Source organism: Nipponia nippon, unplaced genomic scaffold (genome assembly GCF_047370975.1).
Source record: "Nipponia nippon isolate SJK-2023a ecotype South Korea unplaced genomic scaffold, ASM4737097v1 scaffold_21, whole genome shotgun sequence".
NCBI classification, from domain to species: domain Eukaryota; kingdom Metazoa; phylum Chordata; class Aves; order Pelecaniformes; family Threskiornithidae; genus Nipponia; species Nipponia nippon.
In genome coordinates this window covers 4,346,946-4,366,994 of record NW_028262338.1, presented here as the reverse complement: position 1 = coordinate 4,366,994, position 20,049 = coordinate 4,346,946, and the positions used below count along the sequence as shown (strand labels likewise).

Sequence of the window (20,049 nt, the reverse complement as noted above, 5' to 3'; positions counted from 1 at the left end):
TTTAAGTGATGAAATGTGAATAGGACTGATGAAAATGCTTTATTTTAGTCTCATTCTTAAATACTGCTTGCTCTGTCTTTGCATATGGATGGTCTTGTATGCCAGTTGGCTTGTTGCTTTTGCTTACAACTCTTATTTTAGCCCTGTTCTTTATTAACTAAATATGTATTTAGAATGGTTGCTTTGCCTATAGGTTAACAACTGAATCCAGATTTGAAACCATGGAAGAAGATGATAAGAAAGAAAATAAAATCACGGCTGAGAAGAAAACACAAAAGAAAAAATATACAACCTTGTATGTATCTTCTAAGCCAACTTCTGAAACCCAATGTGCTCAGCAATAAAACTTACATTTCTGGAAGGAACAATTTTGGAGTCCTGCTTCAGCAGGAAATACCGCGTAAACTTATGTCACGTATAAATGTAAAAGTTCCCAACTTCGATATTGATCTACCTTGTGCTATGAGGAGTATGATTGCATTAATGAGAGTTGCACTTCTGATATCTTAACTTGCCAGAGGGCACCTGTTCAGTTCCCTGGCAATGTGACCTGAAGCGTTGCCTTGTCTCGAGTCTTGGCTGAGTCTCCGAACACGTGTTAACTGCTATTTGTTTGAAGCGCGGTGCTATTCTGAAAGATAAGTACTTGCTACAGAAGTTTTCTTATACAGTAAGACAGGGGTCCGCCCTGAGCGAGACAGACTAGACAACGTTGACACAGAACTTAGTTAAGCCATGTGCTCCTGAATTTCTTCCAGTTCCTGGATTCAGAATTTTTAATGCTTTTTTCCCCCAATGTGTAATTGTTCAACTTTCAGACTGACCTGACTGCAAAGGTGCATGTGAATCTTTCTGTGCATTTGGTGGGACAGTATTCTTTTGAAACTCTATAAATTCTTGTATTTGTACTAATAATTAAAATAAACCTTTCCTTCTCTTCCTTTCTAAAATGTAGTCTATATTGCATTTGAGACAAAAACATTTATGTAAAGCTGCCAGGTTTTTTTCACTGAGAGGTGAGGTATTTTGTAGAAAGGATATTGTTTTAAAAAGAAGTACTGCTCAATAAAAGAAATTGTAATGCACGAGCTGTGTATCATCGTGGTTTTAGGAGGCAAATCTTAACTTTCTGTAACTTTCTGATGATAATTCGTACAGAATAATTCTGAGAACACTTAAGCTAGTTCCATTGATAATTTTTTTTTTTAGCATTTATATGGAAGTTTAAGACTACTTCATTCGACTCATTATACTATGGTTTAAGCTCCCTCTAGTGAATGAGTTAGCCACTTTCTATGTAGAAGACTTAGTAGCTAAGACGAAAGCTCTTTAAGACTTTTCCTTTTAAATCCATTATGAAAAAAATATCTTGAGGAAGAATCTTACAACCCAGTGCGTTTTAGATGTGACAGCTTGATCTGCTGTCTGTTAACTTCCATTGGTACTTAGGAGTCGAAGACTCCTAACATGCCTCTGTATTTAAACATGCAGCTTCAAGCTCCTGTCAGATACTGCTAGTCAGCACCAAGAGCTAGGAAAAGTAAACATACTATACGAAGAATTTTTGTTGTTGTTGTATTCTAGTTTTGGTCAAATCACTGTTCATGTGGTAGCTTGCACTGTAGTAGTGATGCTGACTGTAACTTTCCCAGCACCGCCAGCAGCACACTTCTAGATCAGGTACAAATGTACCTTACAAATGCAGCGTCTCGAGGTAAGTCGCCTTTTGAAGTAACATAATGGGGTTTGTTACAGGTTTGCGGTGCAGGGGGAGACCACCTCTTGCATAAAATGTTGTAGGCAGCTTTTGGAGAATCGCTGTATGTGCCTTTATGAATCTGTTGAATGTACTTGTGTAAGCCAGCTGTTCGGATATGCTTGTTCACAGTCGTGATGCCTGGAATTTTGTTAACTACGACTGCGCACGTGGGTGGCTTTAGCTCGTCACTCACCTCAACAAACATTGAACTGTAACATTTTGAGCGACAAGAGAAGTGACTAAAGATGTGGTGAAGTAACCTTAAATGAGCAGATGTGGCTTGTCACTTGCCGGTTAACAGCGGAAGTTGTTATCCATCCATTTCTACGCAGGTCAGCGTAGGCACAGCCTGCTGGCTGTCCCTGCTCTTGTTGAACAAAATAATTGTAAACCCATGTCTCATAGAAACTAATTGTAGCACTTCATCAATGTGTGAGAAATCTACCATCTATCCAAATCCTTCAGTCTCTTATTGATGAAGTCTACATAAATGGAGATTTATTCTTATTTCTTGTTAACTTTTAAGATATTCCATGGTATTACAGGAAGCTAACGCATATCCATGAAATAGTTCTTACTCTTCTTGACTTCGACCACACAAGTGGACTTAAATAATACTACATTGAAGAAATCGTGCTTTCCACGCTACAGAATGCTTGAAGAAAACCTGTTTTTATGCAAGTGCTGAAGGTTGGCTTTGTTTACTGTCACTGTGCACTGCGATGTAAATAGCATGGAACAACTGAAGTACGTAATTGTTTTAATTAGAGGAAAACCTTTGGTAACTTGACATTGGATGCATGTACTTTAAATGGGAGTACTGAACTGTAGATTGTCTACTAAGACAGTTAATTATTTATGTTCGGCTATTTGGCAAATGAAATTTCTAAATGTTTTTTTTTTTTTTTAATTGAAATAACTTGTTAATTAATGCTACGGACAAAACTAGGATGTCATTTCAACAAACGAATAAAACTGATGAGGATTATCTATCCCCCAAAACTACTGCTTTAGCTGTACTGCTGTAGTTCACTTAAAGCATGTAGTCTTTATCATCTCGCATAATGCGTGCATGCTTACAAATCTCTTGCAGAATTACAACTAGCAGGTGGGGGGAAAATATCTGGAATTGAGGCTTTTGTTTGTGCCATAACATGCTTAAGGTATTGTCCTTTAATTGCCTGAAAATACTTCGCATATTTTATTTTTTCCTTCTGTTTGGTTGCATCAGTTGCTTTCCTGCAACTGTGCTCACAGATCTTGGCACGTAATAGAATTTAGAGCCAGTTAAATGCAGCTGTTGTATTCTGCTTAAATTCTTCTGCGTAATGGAAGTTAGCATAGCTAAAACACGATAATTGGATAGTCAGCACAAGATGTTGTTTTCTGGAATTGATAGCAGTATTAAAGGAAGCAAGAACTCTCTCCTTTCTTCCTCTGCCTGCCCCCCAGCCCCTCAAAAGGTAAGTTCGAACTGTGAATTCCCTAGGCAGAAAGATTTTTATCTTTTGGGGAAGCAAGGAATTTTTTACTTGCCTGTAAAGACCTTCTGCCTGGAAAAAAACTTAAGGAAAAGATGGTACGGTACACGAGGGTGATGAATGATTCTGTCCGCTATTTTCTGTGGAATGGCAATTGCACAAATAAACCAACAAATACTTGGAATAAAAACCTCCACTGACAAAGGGCATAACTATTATCCGCCTTAATTCTCTAGACCCTTGTTGGGGTTTGTCCTCTGCTGTAGGAACATAGGCTTTTAGGGTTACCGTGCATGCTTTAGTTTCTAGATGCATTTTCCTCTGAAAGCTGAAAAAAAGATGTTTTTGTTGCTCAATCCATTTGTTAGAAATTATAGCTAGGACTTTTTCAGGCACAGTCAGAGGAGGAGATTGTCTTAGCTAACTTATGGGAAAGTGGTAGTAGGTGCTAGCAGCCAAGTTGCAAAAGCATCATCCTGAAAGTATGACGGGAGGAAGCAGCAGCCGCCGCGTGCACTGCCGAGAGCTGGGGGTGGGGAAGGGGGTGGCAGGTGGGAAGCGGCAGCGGCTTCCGAAGCTTGGGCTCTCAAGTCAGAGCCCGTGTGGCGAGTTGGGATGGCAAGAAGGGGGGGACGAGCTCCGAGGTGGGACAGAGCTGTGTTCAAACGTGCGGTGCTATTTAGATGTCTCGTGCTCTTTGCAGAATCAGATCTCTGAGATGGAAGGGATTCAGGGCGTCAGAAAAGTATTGCAAACTGGATCCCAGTTTGGAGGTGAAACTTCTGTATACCAGTTCTTTGGATCATTTTTTTTTAAAATACAGTAGTATTGTATTAATTAGGTTTATTAGACCTACATGATGAAGGATGTTTTTAAATGAGTGCTGGAAAGGAACAATTTTCCCCAGGACTTTTGTATTACAGGGAAACATAAGGAGGGAGAGCAATGTAGAACAAGAAAACTAATGCAAGTCATCATCTCTAGGCCAAATAGCATATGGGAAGCGGTGATGTGCTGCAGCGGGGATTCAGAGGAGTAAGGAAGATAGTTATTGCTGGTTAGGAACTTAAAATACGTAGTAAAATAAAAGATGAAATGGTTCTGCCTCAAAATCTTTTTTTGATAGATAAGCAATATAAATTGGGTGTTCCATGGAAAAGAAAGATTTAGGACTCGGATGAAGCTGACTGTCTGTAGATGGAGATAACCTGAGTTGCTCAGAACCTAGCTCACTTTAATAAACAAAACATGAATTTCAATGTTATTTTAGGGGGGAAAATAGCCAAAAAAAAAAAAAAAATTAGCTGAATCCTTTTGCTAAGCTGGTATGTAGACGTGGTTCAGATCAGGGCAATCCAAGCACATATGCGGTAAAGTTTAAGGTGGTTTTCCTCCAGAAATAGCTATCGGAATTCCACGTGCAATGAGACAGCCGGGCAGCCTATGCTTCTCGTGATCGCGGGTTAAAATCAAGAGCTGACATATCGCGTGTTATCAAAAATATCCTGACGGATGTAGCACAGCGCTGTTAACCAGTTTTGATAAACAATGATTGCTAAGTTGCAGTGTAGTAGCCAGAGGACAGGATTGTCGTATGACTTTGTACCGAGCAGGAGAGAAAGAAAGACTAAAATCTTTTAAAGCATTTTCTCTTTGTTTGTGTGTGGTTTTTTTTTTTTGTTTTTTAAATTTCAAACTATAAGTAAAGAACGTGAACGAAGGTGACATATTTGTCTTCAATTCAGTATGTTGTCCTTAATCCAAATTACAAACAATGTGGCTTGATCTTTACACATCCAAAATGTCAGTGTGTAAGTTAGCTCACACAGCAGGCTGTGTGAAAGTAAAGGCTATAAATGTACAATAAATTACTTTTTGAAGTTTTGTCTTGGCAATAAGTCTGCAAGAAAGTGCTGCTTTATTTAGAGAATAATGAGTGACTCTCCTACTTTTTCCTCCAAAGGTAAAAATGACAGAAATAAAAAGGACTAGGTGTGGTTTGAAATGTTGTGGCTTTGTCTTCGCTTCATTTCTCCTATCAGGGCAGTCTATTATGGAAAACAAATCCCCATTCCAGGACGGGTTAGAAGAAAGTCGTTTGTAAGATGTAGCGTCTTGTGGAGTCAAATCTCTAAAATCTGGGTTTGGTGTCATTTAAGCAATAAGGCTGCCTTGATGTTTCGGAGCTGAGCTAACCGATGTTCAGAGATTGTTACTGGAGCTGGGCTTTGCACACAGCAGCGTTCCAGCTTCGGTCTTAAGGCTAGGGGTGGTGCAGGAGAGGACTGGGGTGGTTTTTCTCCTTTTTGCCTACTTATGTGTTAGAGCCAGTATCGTGCAACAGAAACACCCAGTTTGGGATTCCCCTCCCCCATGGCACTGGGGTACAGTATCTTGAGAAAAGAGGAAGGAAGCTCAGAACAGCAGCAAATCTCGCAGAAGCCTCGCAGCTGCCTCAGCCTGCCTGCTAGTCCTCCGCGAGAGCGGCTGGCAACAGGATCTTGCTTCCAGTGCCTCTGTTTGTTACCCGTCTTCCAGTCTGCGTCCTAGAAATCTTGGTTTCCTTGTGGTGGGCTTCCTCCAGAGCCTCGCGGATTCATGTACGATGGCGAGATGGCAGAAGACAGAGAAGAAGAGTGGCGTGGGTATGTAACTTAGTAAACTGCCATTTGAGTTTTTTGTCTTCAGAACTTCTGAACAGGATGTGGGCAGGTGTTTTCTGCAGTGTGATAAGTTAACACCCTCCGCTTTACCATGGTGCCTTAATTGAAATGATCAATTTTGGACAAAGTTTTAATCTCTCCAACAGAATGACACGAACAACACGAGTGTCAGCTTGGGAGATGTAGCCCTTCCACCGCCGCCCCCCCTCCAATCTTAAACTCTCCTGGCAATGCAGCTTTTCCCACCTCAGTACTTTAGAAACAGATTAGTAAGTAAGTAGTATGGTGTATAATAAGTAGCAGCTGGAAGTCATGGGGAACAAATGTAGGGGAAGGGGAATCCTACAGTTGCTTCTGAGAGACTGTCACTTGAGGTTAGTGCTACAGAAAAACTTGTATTTGAGTTGGTAAGTAATACTTTTTGGAAGGGAAGTCATCTTTTGACATCAGTTTTTCTTAAAATGAATGATGTTAACTTGTATAAAGGACTGAATTGCTGTTAAAAAAAAAAAAAGCCTTAAAATTAGGACTCAAAGCTGAAGCACTTGAAAGAAATGTCCTGCTGAAGTTAACTGCAGGTTCTCAGTGTGGAAGACAGTTAATCTTGTATTCTTATGTTTAATTTTACCTACTAGTACATGGTTATCAATCTGGAATCCCCAAATTCTTCAAAAAGACACTTTTTATTTTAAGAAGGCTGTAACGTTTTGTTATATGCATTAAAAACAAAAGCCCCACCCAGCTGGCTTCATGAAATAAAATTAATCATCAAGGAATTAACATGAGGAGGAGAAGGTCTTCCTGTTCAACTTCCATGTGCAGCAGTGGCAGAATTGTGAAATGGAAGCAGCCTGCTCTGGTGGCAGTTTATATTACAAAATAAAGGGTGTAAATATTTTCTGTTTCAGTTCTACAAGTGGTAGAAAATACTTAATTTTTGCACTTGTTTTTCTGAAAGCTATTGATTTGGGGGAGTATGACTGGATTTGTTGGATGTGGTCTCTGTATCCCTGTGCTAGTGATGGATGTTATCTCGCATACGGATAAAAGTCCTAGGTACTAATCAGTTATTCACAGGAATAACATGAAACAAGCTTCACTGGTAGCAGCTTTTTACAGGGAGCATTTTGGGTCAGGGCGAGTTTCACGTAACTACAAAAAGAGGTTCGCTGCTCTTGCGCTATAATTTTTAACATCATGAGGGCCACAGAACCTGACTTGATGTGAAGAGTGACATAGGCTACTGAGGTTTGGTTTGGGTTTGCTTTTTTTTTTTTCTTTGTACCTACTGGGCTTGACCAATGCATGTCCCCTGAAAAGGCCCTCAGTTGTGACCTGTCCGCTATGCTTTGTTTCCAGGTAGGTTTTCCCTGTCTGTAACTTCGTGGCCAATATGATCACCGAGTATACAAAAAGCTAGTAGGATATAGTAGCGTCTATGGTGTTTGAAAGGTACAGCAAACTGCACGTAATAAAACCATCTTGTGAAATATATTGTTTCTTAAACTAATGACAATCCAGTGAAGTTGTTTTCATGAAGACTACACTGTATTTTGACTGAACAATTCACTGCACTATTTGACTTAAAATAGGATATTCAGAATATGCAGTTTTGTATAGCAGTCTTTTCTACCTCTGATCTAAGAACACTTATTTCAAAATAGTAAGCTTTTAACTGAATCGCTTATCATGAATGCTTTTAGTGCATAAAAAGAAAGCAAATAACAGAAAAGAACATTTAATGACAGTATTTTAATACTGTTAAGTTTAAACTGCCATAAAGACAACACAAATTCACGAGTTTTTAAAAACTCAGGACTAAGTTTTACTTGATGTGGCAGTGGACCAGTGCTCTTGCTCTTCAAATATTGTCAGCTCGAACGACTCTGGTACTCTCATTTTAGAGTGAGTACGTACTAGGTGTAGCTCATAGGGTGATACCAGTGCAATCACTGCGATGTACAGGTACTGCTCTCTGAAATGTGGTCTGCTCGGAATATTCCTTCTTCTCTCGTCCATCTCCCTTATAAGACTGTTGTCTCCTTCAGTCTGGTTATTTGGGTGTGCAACAGAGACTGGAATTCCTGAAAAAGGCCTGTTAGCATCAGAAGTCTGATTGTTACAACAGCTTATGAGCTAAAGACACATTTGGATGACTCGTGTTAGTCACTTCAATGAAAACTCTGCGATCTGTTGCATCATGTGGATGAAACTTGGGAAGTTTCCAGGTGCCAATGCAGTGACCTGTAACTTGTGGACTATGGGTTAGAACTAACTGAAAGACTGACTTGCTGTCGTGCAAGCATTTAGGACATCAGTGGTAGCTTTGTGTCAGGAAGAGTGAAGACAAGGGCAAAATAAAACTTTTTTTATTTGCAAGTTTTAAAAATTAATTTCCTGTTGTAAATTAAGAAAAAGCCAGTAAGCACTCAACCTACTGTTGAGATTAGCTCAAAGAAGCAAAGAGCCACTGTTTGACTAAAAGACATCTGCAGAGAGCATGAACAATGAGAAAGGATTATCAAATCCAAAATAGGATTGCACCAAATTGTACCAAATAGGAAATGGTGCAATTGATTACTGTATCTTTAAGGAACTTTGCTAGTGTTCAAAAGCAGACAACAAATTTATCAAAGCTTTGATAAATTTCCTTTAAATAGGTAAAGGAAGCGATATATCCAGTTTATGAAGCAGCGGATGGACTTCTGCTTTACACTCTGATAATTCTCAAAGATGATACCTTTGTATGCATTAAAAAAAGTAAACCTGGTTAGCCACAAAGTAACTTGCTCAAGAACAAAGACTGTACGACCTTGCCTGTGCAGGACTAATAACAGGCCAAATGAGATCAGGCCTACTCTTTTTATAGAAAAAATTTCTTAAGTTTTATGGCTGTGAGGCTTAGGGTAAATATATTTAGTTGGTAAAATTCGTACCTGGCAGATAACAGGTCTTAAGGAATCCATGGCACAAAGCATTTCAAAGCTGGAAAATAACACTATCTCTGTAACACTGTGATGTGTACTTTGAACATACACCCCCTCTACTGTAGTTACCATAGCCATAACTGATTATTGCACTGCCCTACAAATTATTTTTGGATGTGTCCTCCACGCATATCGAGCTGCTTGTTGAAGAAGGGCAGGTATGATTGTGCTTTCCAATGGGAAGTCCAAACCTGAATATGATAATTTAAGATCTAGAGTAGGTCCCTGGGGAGAAGTGACACTGGAGACCTGGTGGTATTTCCTTTACCCCGTGCTTGCTCCCCTGCTGTTACAGGCTACAAGCACATATGTGATTTTGAGGTAAAAGAGAATCTGTGCAAGCTGCGTCATCATGTGTGGTAACAGTACTACCACTAGCTGTTTCTCTGCTCGTCCCAAGTGAGTCTGTTTCCTGGGTTAAAGAAGGTGTTTCTGTTAAACATTGTATTATAAGACTTTTCATACTTGTATGTAAAAAACAAAAAGCCCCAATCATAGTAACGTCTGTGGCTTATTCTGTTGGAAAGCAGAACAGGGAAAATGAGAACAATAATCAGACTTTCCAACAATAACAGAATACTAGGTATATAAGTACTCATACATGTAACTTTCTTGTAGGTCGTCTCCAGTAGGGAGCGTTTCATTTCTGCTTTTGTATAATTGCTTTAAGCCGATAACTAACTACAAATTCAATAAGCTTTAGCTTATACTCAGGAGGACCTTTTCTTAGCGAAGCTGTTGGCTCACAGTCTGGTTTGTTTTCCTTTATTTATCTTGGAAACTAAATGTATTTGTTCTTTCGTTATATACATTGGTAGTAATAGTGGGAGAATCTTTTTTGCCCGGAATAATTTAGAAAAACAAAACAAAAAATTCCGAAGAAAACACCCCCCTCCCCCCCCACTACCCGCACCATCCCCAGTGGTCCTGTCCTGTACCTGTGCCCTGCCCCATGCCTCCCCCTGCCCCCCCCCCCAAAAAAAAAAAAAAAGAAAAAAATATCAAGCAGGGAAATAGTCACACTGTGGATTTAGTTTTGGAAGGGTGTTCAAAGAGATTTAGAGATTTTTGGAAATTAAATAAATTTATGCTCTTAAAAATTGGAGGGGAAAATAGTATAATTGCTAAATTTGAACTATAGGAAACTCATGGAGCAATGAGGCCTGGAATACGGAGTATTGACAACTATAGTCACAAAGTGCTTTTTTTTTTTTTTAATTTAAGGTCTCTTGTAAGCGTGCCTCTTGTGTCTCAAGAAAATCACGAAATATGGGCAAACTGTGTCTATTGAGACAAAGTCTGTGAAAGTTGACAAGCTTTTGGAATAATACAGACTGGAAGATTTTTGGCCATATAGGGCTATTTTGTCTTCTATGTTTTCAGAAATCTTTGTTTTCAAGTCTCTAATGATTCTCTGATGATTCAAGTCTCAATGATTCTCATGTTGAATTTTTAAGTCTTTTATTAGAAGCGTGCCTGACACCTTCAGTCTCCACCGATAGGCAGAGTTTCAGCTTGACAACGTTTGGCCCAACCTTTGGATGAGCAGTAATATGCTGAGTAGATTTGGAAGACCACGCAATCCCAGCTGGGATTCTTGGTTATGCTAGAATGCAGGCCATGGACCCACTTTTGTATTTTACTTAAATAGGATACTCCAGATAGCTGATATTCAGGTTTGCACCTGGAAACCATATTCCTGATTTTACACATGAAGCTTGTTCTTAGTCTTGAAGCATTCCCAGCATAAATGTACGCTACTGTTATGGACAGTACAAGACGGAAAAGTCATGCTAGGCTAGTGGTTTTGGACGACAGTTTCCTAGTAATGTGTGAGATGAAAAGTGTTTGAAATCTGCTCAGACCTTGAGGAAACTATCACATTTGTGGAAAAGTTACGAGCTGGTGAAATATTATGTTGGCGTGCTAAATTCAAGTGTCAGATTTACTCCTGAACTGCTGAATCTGACAATGGGGTTTTGTCGTTTTGAAGGATAAGTTGGGGGGAGGAGAGGACTGGGCGACTTCTTTGAAACTGTGGAAAAGCATATGCTCAGCCTGAGTGCAAAGGGCTGTGAGCGGCTCGTCTGATTTCATCTGCTGAAGACCTGTGAAAACTATTTTACATCTATGTGAAATCGATATAGCTTGAGCTGTAAAGGAGGCAGAGCTTTAGTTCGAGGTGGGTTGCCTACTTCATGAAATGCAGCCCCTGAACCCAACAGACTGTTCTAGCTGCGTGGGAAACAACAACAGTTTTGTGAAGTATAGCTCACTGTAAAAGGCAAACTAAAGAAAGATGAAGACAAAGCTGGGAAAGGAATCTCTATCCACAGTCTTTCATGAAAAGGAAAAAAAAACACAGTTCAATACTCTGTTCTTCATAAAGACTTCTAAGAAAAATGACCATGCTACTATTTCCTATGAGAAGGTAAAGAGTCAGAAACAATACCTTCATATAACTAGTTGGGTATGTTAGAACTTCCTGGTGCTTATACTGGCTTTATTGTGTTTAAGAAGGAAAATAAGGAGCTCAAGTCAGCTAAAACCTCCATCTGACCCCGGGGTTAAGCACATGTAGAAACCTGGATTCAATCGTTACCTGAGATGAGTTTGTTACCCAAGAACTGAAGAATTACCCTTTGCTGAGGATGATTTGCAATAAATTAAATTGGCCTCTAACCCACCTTGAGCTTTGGTGCATGTCTCTGACCTGTGAGATTTTCATTAGAACTGCATCCATGCCATGTTCGTTATAGCACACTTGCTCTGTGAGATTTAAGGGGAGATCCTTAACCCGGAATGCTGGAACACAAATTTTACAGGTTTCTTTCCAGAAGTCAAGAAATCCTGTTAGGACTGTGTAATATTTTCACATGACATTTGTCAGTGTCCTTGCTGAGTAATTTCACGCTGTTTTCATGAGAAGAAAATGGTAACTGAACACAAAGAATTGATCTGTAAGCAGAGAGGGTACTACTTTTACGGTACTACTCATAAAAGTAGAGCTGTAATATTTAAAAAATAAAATGGAATGGGATTCTTGTTGAGGCTATTAATTAGAAATTGGTTGCATATGCAAAACACTTCCTGAGTTATTACATAGAAATCATTCCAGATAGTCCTCCTATTATGGTAAAGTGAAATTAAGAGCTGGTTCTCCAAAGCTATACCTTGGAAATTTTTTTTCAAATTTTATTTAAGTGGAAGGGTGGCAAGTAGCCAAGGAAACCAACTTGAAAGGTGAGTTATGACTGAAAGGTGAGTCTCAAAAATGAAACAATGTAACTTTATTTGTTATAAAGAACAGGGCAGGGACTTCACATGAAGGAAAACAGGCAGGAAAGACAGGTAGGAAGTTTAAGATAATGAACGGCTTCAGCGTTGCAGGTCTGTGGGATTCTTCTTGCTCACCATTCCCACCTTGCATTAGCTTACAGTCTAATCATGTGAATTGCAAGAATCTGGGTTTTTAAAAGTACACGAATACTGGGGAAATCTAGCTTGTTGAAGAAGAGATTCTGTTACCTGGATTACTGTGAGTTTGCCAGAGTGTTTTGTGTGTGAGTGTACAACAACGAGGTACAAAGTAGGATTTTTTTTTTCTGCTTATAATCTTCTAAATTGAGAACATATAATTTCAATTATAAAATGTTAACTGTGCTTCTGTCTCAATCTGTGGTTGTTTGAATTTATATTTCAACAGGAATCCTACTCTGAACAAAGAGGGACTGTTTCGTTTACTGTCTTGCAATGTCAAGAGAAATGTTCTCTATAGATTTTCATTACTCTGCTTTGGAAAAATGCACATACCTGGGTGGCTTAATGAAACAGGCTTCATAGCCGTGCATATATTCAACAGCTTACACACATATATCTCTAGTGGGGGGAACGAGCGTATCATATCTGACAGCTCTGGCTTTAATAGAAACGTAGGAATTAAATGGAAATATAGGAATTTTCTTCAGCCTTCGTACTTACTTTTTGCTACTGGGACGGACGCTGGTAGATGTCTTCCCTTATGCTCTGGGTGGCTGAATGTGTGAGAGTGATAGCAGAATGAGACATGGAAGCTGCTTAGAGTAACTGGCTTTACAGCATGTATTGTTTGGCTGACCAAAAAAGGATTCTTTGGGCATACTTCATGGGAACGATGGGAATCACTTCCATCTTCCTGAGGTACAATTCAAAGCCCACTTGTGTTTAAGCAGAGTTTGCTTTGGGAAATCTTTTATATTAGCAGTTTGACCTGGTGTTTCTTAGGCTTGCTTTCTGAAGCAGTACTGTGGTGTGCTGGCTTTCAGCTCATCTCCTGAGGGAGTTAAAACAAACACCTGGAATCTAAGAGGGTTTTGCATCGGTTTCCTTGTTTGTTTTCTGTGTCGTGTGTGTTTGTCCTGCTATAAAATTACCACTGAGGTTATGGTGAGCTCTAAAAAGACAGGTTTTATTCTTTGCTGATCCAGGGGGAAATTTGCTAACTGTATTCTCAATGAACTGTAAAGTCCATATTTAGGAACAGTGTCATAAGACTGGAGTTCCTGGGCATTCTCTGTGCCATTCTGGGAGAATCTGACAGCATCTGTGTACAGATATGCTATTGATGGGAACACCTTAGCCTGATGCTGGCTGCTGGGGAGGGCACATGCTGTGCAAATCTTTCCCACTGATCTTATTGCCATGACATCAGTTGCTCTCAAGGTCAGTAATTGCTATTGGGATTTAGAGTGAATGCTGGGGTCTTCAAGCAGGCCACCTTCTGTGCCTTGAGGATACTGTCTCCTTTTGTATTTATGGCTGGGAAAGAGGATGCCAGGGAGTGGAGTAGTAGAAAGCTCTTCAGAGTGATTTGAAGGGGCCTTTATTTCTACTGGCCAGAGAGTGTATTAAAAAAAAAAAAAAAATCCCCGTTTTAAGTATCCTACCAAAAACCCGTTAAGTCCATACAGGTTTTTCATACACTATTTTTGAAGAGCAAAATAAATGAAATGTGTTTGTGCACACACAACCCCAAAGATCTCAACAGAGGGTGGAGGAAAGGGAACCCTCCTCCTGGCTGCTGAACTCTGAGGCGATACTCTCAACATAAGAGGGTCACAGTTTGTAAGGCAAATGATACCAGTTACAGCTGACAGAAAATATAATTGGATATAATAGTCAAATTCTCATTCACAGTTAATTCAAAAAATAGCAGATGTGATAATTAAGCTGTCTGGTGCTGTAGATAATATATCTGGATGTAGCCGATGGTATTAAGTTATTTGATTGTTTGTAGAGTTTTTTGCAATGGTATATGGGAGATAATGTCTTATCATAAAATGCCTGGTTAGGTCTATGGCTTAAAACTTTGTAAAGGAATTTGTTAAATTCATTGTACCAAACAATCTGAATTCTACAGTAAAATCTGTCTCATTAAGTTTCCACTTACTCATTTAGAAAAGTCTTGGCTGATATAGCCACTTCCTTTGTCAGTGTGTTACTGCACTTTTCAATGTATTAATTGCTGTTAAATGAAGTTCTTAAGAGAGCGAACCCAATATGCAATGTGAATATATGACTCAGTAATTTGCATCTATATTTCGAGACAAATACAACTCTAAGTAAAGCAGTGCATATTTTGAAATATAAAGTATATGCTAGTCAACAGTAATCTTAATCTGTACGGACATTTCAGGAAAACAGTAAGAGCGCACACACACCCCCACTGCCCTCACCCCCCCCAAACACTCTGGTGGAAAGATCTCTTTCAATGTCATGATAACTTAGGAGGGTTGTTCGCCATCTTCCTTTTCTTGAAATCTGTGTTGAGACTAATGAAAGGAAGCCAGTCAGAACATAACTACACATCTACTATACACATCTACTACTTAAATTCAATTTTTTGTTGAGCTAAGGCAGTTCTCTGAGGGTCGCTGAGGAAGTGTCTTCAAGATTCTCTTGAATAAATGGCTGAATCTGGATAGCAGAGACTCACTTCAAAGGCTGTTTGGTTTTGGTTTGGGTTGTTGTTTTTTTTTTTTTTTTTCCCTCCCCCCTTATGTTTAATGATTCAAGTCCTGCTCTACCCAGCCAGGATGAGGAACTGGTGGGAAGGCCTCTTCATGTCAACAAAAATAAGAACTTATTTTTGGTCCAATAAGCCTCTTAATTAAATCTGTAATTCCTTCTAATTCCTGTTCCAGAAATATAATGAATATAATGATGGCAAAAGAAACAAGAAACACAATTTATGGAACACTTGAAAAAGTGAAGAGGATCAATCTGTTTAGCTCTACACTCCTACCTTAGGTGTTTTCATGAAAGGCAATTTAATTTGAGACTTTAAACATAATTTTAAGTAAAATGTTTAAGTAAAATGTGTCAATAGCATACACTTTGGCCTAGCAGAAATGAATATCCTGTTTTAGAAGCCTGGAGGGGGGAGCAAAAGAATGCAGGAATATACTGGAGGTAGGTTCAGCTTTCTAGATCAGTTTTCCCCTAGTCCAAAACACTGCAAGTTTGGATGCTCTGGATGTGCGGATGGATTGGGACACTGTCATGAGAAAAGGAGGAAAACCCTGCCGATTGGTGTCTTTACTGCACAACAGAGGTCATGGTTAGTAGCTAGCGTACTGTTCCTACTTGTAGAGTTTAATTGTGGTTTCAGGCTTACATATTTTAATCGGTTTCTCTCTGTGATGCTAGCTTCAATAACCACTTCTACTCTGTAATGCTATTGTATAAGTCTATAACCAAGCCCATGAAGGAAAAATACAGAAACAAATGCTTACCGTAGCAGCCCACATCCTGTAGCCCTAGAATGTAAGAGCTAGTAAAGAAGCTTATTTTCTTGAATTCTCTCTGAAACTTAGCTGTTTCTTAACCGCATATAGATGAGCTCCTGATTAGAACACTTTTAAAATCCGCTGCTCCTGTGTTCTTTTCAGAGTGATTCAATACAGAAAACTACAAAACTTTCTACTGTATCCATATAAAACACAGTTTCATGTTAAAATGAAGCATCTAAACCCAGGAAAAAATTTAGTAAATTCAGTTTTCGTATGTGTCTCTGTGCCCCTTCTCACCAGTGTCGCCATAAATTTCTGTAAATTATGCACTCAAATTCTTAGTCAGACCAGTCGACTAACAATTGTCCAGCATGAGGAACATGTACATATCGAAGATCTGCATCTAAATAGGTACTCTTAAATCCTGTGCAGAGCAGTTGTTATGAATAGCTTGATTTCATGCATGTGCTGGCTTTTTTTTCTTTGTTTTCAGCGCCGGCCATTTTCAACATCTTTGCATTTTCACAAGAAAAGAGAATAAGTAATTGTAACAGATGAAGCTTCTTGATAGAATTATGGTTCTGTTTGTTTATTCTAGTGTATTTATCCTAGTATCAGAAACTTAATAACGTGTGTTTTTCACTTTAACTGTAGTGTATGGCTGTATTGAAAAACAGTATTTTTGTCCTTTAATTTTTCAGCTATATACAATTTCAAAGGCACAGGAGTCTCACAGCTACCTCTACAGATTGGTGATGTGGTCCATATCTTGGAGGCCTGTGAAGGTAAGTCAGTTGCCTTCAGGCTATAGGTTTCTCTGTGTGAATAACTTAATGCTTTTACTTCACAGCAATTCCCTGTGTTGCATAAGTAGTTGTCTAATGCTCTTATTTGTATTGGTGGTGGTGTTGTATTTTGAGGAAGAACCTATTCATTTTTGGAGAGCCAAAATCAGAAATGTTACAGTACATGTGGTTTTTTTGGGAAGCCATTACCAAATGAGGAAGTCATCAAGGTGAATGTAGAGTTTGTGAAGTTCATGCTAGCTTGTAATATACCTGATGGAAGTGACATTAGATTTGATTGAAGTTTTAATGGAGTACATTTTTGCCTCTAAAGTAAATATTTGTTGCTAGAAGATATTCGGCACCCTAGTCGTCCTATAATGTAAGATGGAAATCTAGTATGTTAAAGTAGTCTGTAGGTCAGCATGACAGAAACATTTCTGAAAACCATCCAACTGACTGAACGTGCTAAACAACGGAAGTCCAAGTCAAGTCATGCATGATAGATAGTCAGTAAGTTGATCCAAACTTCTGTAGTCGGTATGCGGAGATATCTGACCAACTGGCATAAGTGTAAAATAAATACAAGCAGTGAAAGAATAAACGAACATAAAATTTTGTACATTTGTGAAGCTGCATTCATTGTTGATACCGTAGTGATAGTGTCTTTCTCCATATTGATTTGATCTGTACCTTCACAATCTGACTGAATTCTCTCCCAAGTCTGCCAGAGCTACTTAAGTTTTTATTAGTATTAAGCAACAAGGGTGCAATTATTATTACTAACTCAACAGTTAGGTATCTGCAAATGTCATTGTAATAGTAATTTATTTTCAAGCTTTGCAAAATGTATAGTAAAAATATCTTCTTCAACCTACTTCTACTGTCTGTCAGTTGTATCTTACTAAGTGTGGTTACGTTAAAGAGAAAGGCCAACTGCTGCATTATGCAGTTACAGAGCCAGCTCAGTGTTGAAAGACACTTCGTATGCTGTAATCAAAGGCTGCAAAGAATCTGAAGCTGTTTGAGCCCAGCCCATTCCACTTCATGGAGCTCTAGGTTGTTTTGCATGGAAACAACAAAGTATTTGAGAGAAGAGCATCTGAGAAACCATACCTCCAATCTTTTGGAGCACAGAAGCATATTTTTCTCTTCTTCTGTTTGCAAGAGAAATTCAATGTCTCTCAGCATCAGTGAAGATACTGATTCACCCATTAAACTACTAGTCAACAGATGCATCTGTCACGTATAACGATTTGTGTCCTCTCCTAGAAAAGGAAAGGTCTGCATAATTCTTTAAGCCTCCATTCTAAACATTTTGGCTAAGAAAAAATACATTGGCAAACCAGAAACCTCCTCATCCCTATATAGTCTCTGTTAACTGCAGAAACAGCGTTTCAGGTTTCCGACTCCTGTGGTACATTTGTTGTCAGATTGTCAGCCCAGCCTGGCAAGTTGAGTGGTGATCTTATGGGGTCATTTTTTATCTAAAAGCCTTTTTTGAATCCTCTGTCCTTAACTTGCTATGTCATAGCTTGCTTTATGAAATACGTTTGTCAATGAAGAAGTGGAATCTTTTGTATTGTGCAAGTGAGGAAGTTAATCTTTTATCAGATATCTTAAAAATACGCTGCCAGCTGCAGCTGAAGAGTAACCAACAGTAACAGGTTTTTTTCCTGCGCTCATTTTATGTGCTATTTTAGTTTGCTTTGCATGCACAAAATATGTGCACAGAACATACACGTGCAGTCACAGCAAATGGGATGAAATAGATTTTACGCACTTGGTTGTAAATGGGAGAATATGTGTAAATAATTCAATTTTAGAAGTGAGTTGGAATTGTATTGTTGAGAAGATACTAGAAAAAAATCCCACTGCTGAAAAACCTGAAAAATTATGTCCTGAGTCTGTCTTTGGGGTCAGTGATTCTCCTGTGACTTTTAACATTGCCTTTCTCACAGTACTGTTTGGGGTTTGGGATTTTTTTTTTATGCTTTGGTTGCATGGCTGAAATACCTGTACTGTGTTTCAAATGGTGAGAGAGAAAAGACAGTAGGGAAGAGATAATATCTGTTCATGAAATTAGAGTCAGAAAATGTATGCTTTTAGTTATAAAATGCTTTCTTTGGGGTGAAATAGAAGTAGGTAGTGTGGTAGTAATGTTTCATGATGGAATGTGTGCACAGTGGATGTGGCTTCTGCTGTAATTTAGTAAGGTTGAACTCTTCATTTTATGTTCTTTGTTGAAGTTTATCGTGACTTAGCCAGGGCATACATGGAACAAAGTCTGAATTAGTATTTTAATTGCCACTGCTGCAATACTGCACTCTTTTCTTTCAGAAAGGGTTTCTAGTTATGAATGGAGCAGAAGCCCCATAATAGCCCTTCGCTTTCTTGAGGTTCTAACTTGAACTTTACACTTGGAAGCTGCTTATTTGAGTTGGGTCCAAAAGCTATAGTTCCTCATGGCAGAAGGATGGCTTACTCTGCTTACATTCAAGGAAGCTGGTATATAACAACCATGTACTGTATTGGATAAATACTACACCTAAAACACAATCGAAAGAGCTTCATCGGCTATTCAGTATCGTGAGTGATCTTGATGGAGAGAGCTATATGTGTGTGTGCTATATATTACGTTGCAAAACAGCTTATCCTACCTTTTTTATGCAAGTGTGGGGGTGTTAAATTCTGTGTAAGATAATCGGTACTTACTATGCAAGACTTGAAAGTAGACCATATAATCACACTTGTTAATGTGCAAGTCATGCTAAATATGCTTCTTGATATTCACTTTACATTCATCTATGTATTTTTGAAATAACTATTAATTTTTAAACAACCTATGCCAGATAGTTCTACAAGAAACAAACCCCATGACCTTATCATATGCTTTTTCATGTATATGTTCTGTCATACTAAGCACACTCTTTCTTCCTTTTAGATTGGTACAAGGGTTATCTAGTAAGACATAAAGGATCAGAGGTAAGATCATGCTATTCATACCTATAAGACTATTTTTAAGAAATCAGCTTATGAAGTGGGTTTTTTAGTATTTCTTATCGGATAGTCCTATTCTGATCTCTGAAGTCCGCTATCTCCGTTCTCTTTCATTTCAAGATGAATAAAATGATCAGCATTTGTCCTGGATAATGTTGGTAAATACTAGAAGTGAGGACTGGGAGAAGCAGGTCAATGAAGAAAAAATTACTGTGCCTTCAGGTTAACAGACTGATCAAGGCATCATTTGAAATAACTTTTTGAGTTAATTTGTTTTTGCGCTTTTTTTCTAGGGATTCTTTAGGCTACATTCAATCTAAACTCCCATCAGGCTTAAATTCTTAAATATCTCTAATGTACAACAATCGTGTTAATAATAAAAAAGAAAGTCAGTATTCTTATACCTAAAGATGGAAAGCCACAAAGGAATAGTTTTTACCCTGGGTATGATGACTCCTGAGCTAGGTAGCAAGAAAATTACTTCTTAGTTTCAAATGCACTTTTCTAGCAGAAAAGCATTTTTTGAAATTTGCTCTTAGTATTGGGCTTTTTTTTAGGGAGCAGCAATGCAAAGGCATTTGAAGTTAGAGACTCATGCTTATAT

The 20,049-nt window shown here is 38.6% G+C and overlaps 2 protein-coding genes across 2 annotated transcripts in view; both read left to right on the top strand.

The window, feature by feature from the left end:
* The window catches only part of SPDL1 (spindle apparatus coiled-coil protein 1), a 29,757-nt gene extending 26,121 nt beyond the window's left edge, over positions 1 to 3,636 (top strand). Inside the window, exon 14 of the mRNA XM_087759975.1 lies at positions 194 to 3,636. Coding sequence (XP_087616101.1) covers positions 194 to 344 — 151 coding nt within the window. The 3' untranslated portion in view covers positions 345 to 3,636. The remainder of the gene's footprint in view (positions 1 to 193) is intronic.
* Positions 3,637 to 5,689: 2,053 nt separating this feature from the next.
* DOCK2 (dedicator of cytokinesis 2) overlaps positions 5,690 to 20,049 on the top strand; it is a 205,902-nt gene continuing 191,542 nt past the window's right edge. Inside the window, exons 1-3 of the mRNA XM_087760115.1 lie at positions 5,690 to 5,885; positions 16,362 to 16,445; positions 19,390 to 19,430. Of these exons, the coding sequence (XP_087616241.1) occupies positions 5,846 to 5,885; positions 16,362 to 16,445; positions 19,390 to 19,430 (165 nt within the window). The 5' untranslated portion in view covers positions 5,690 to 5,845. The remainder of the gene's footprint in view (positions 5,886 to 16,361; positions 16,446 to 19,389; positions 19,431 to 20,049) is intronic.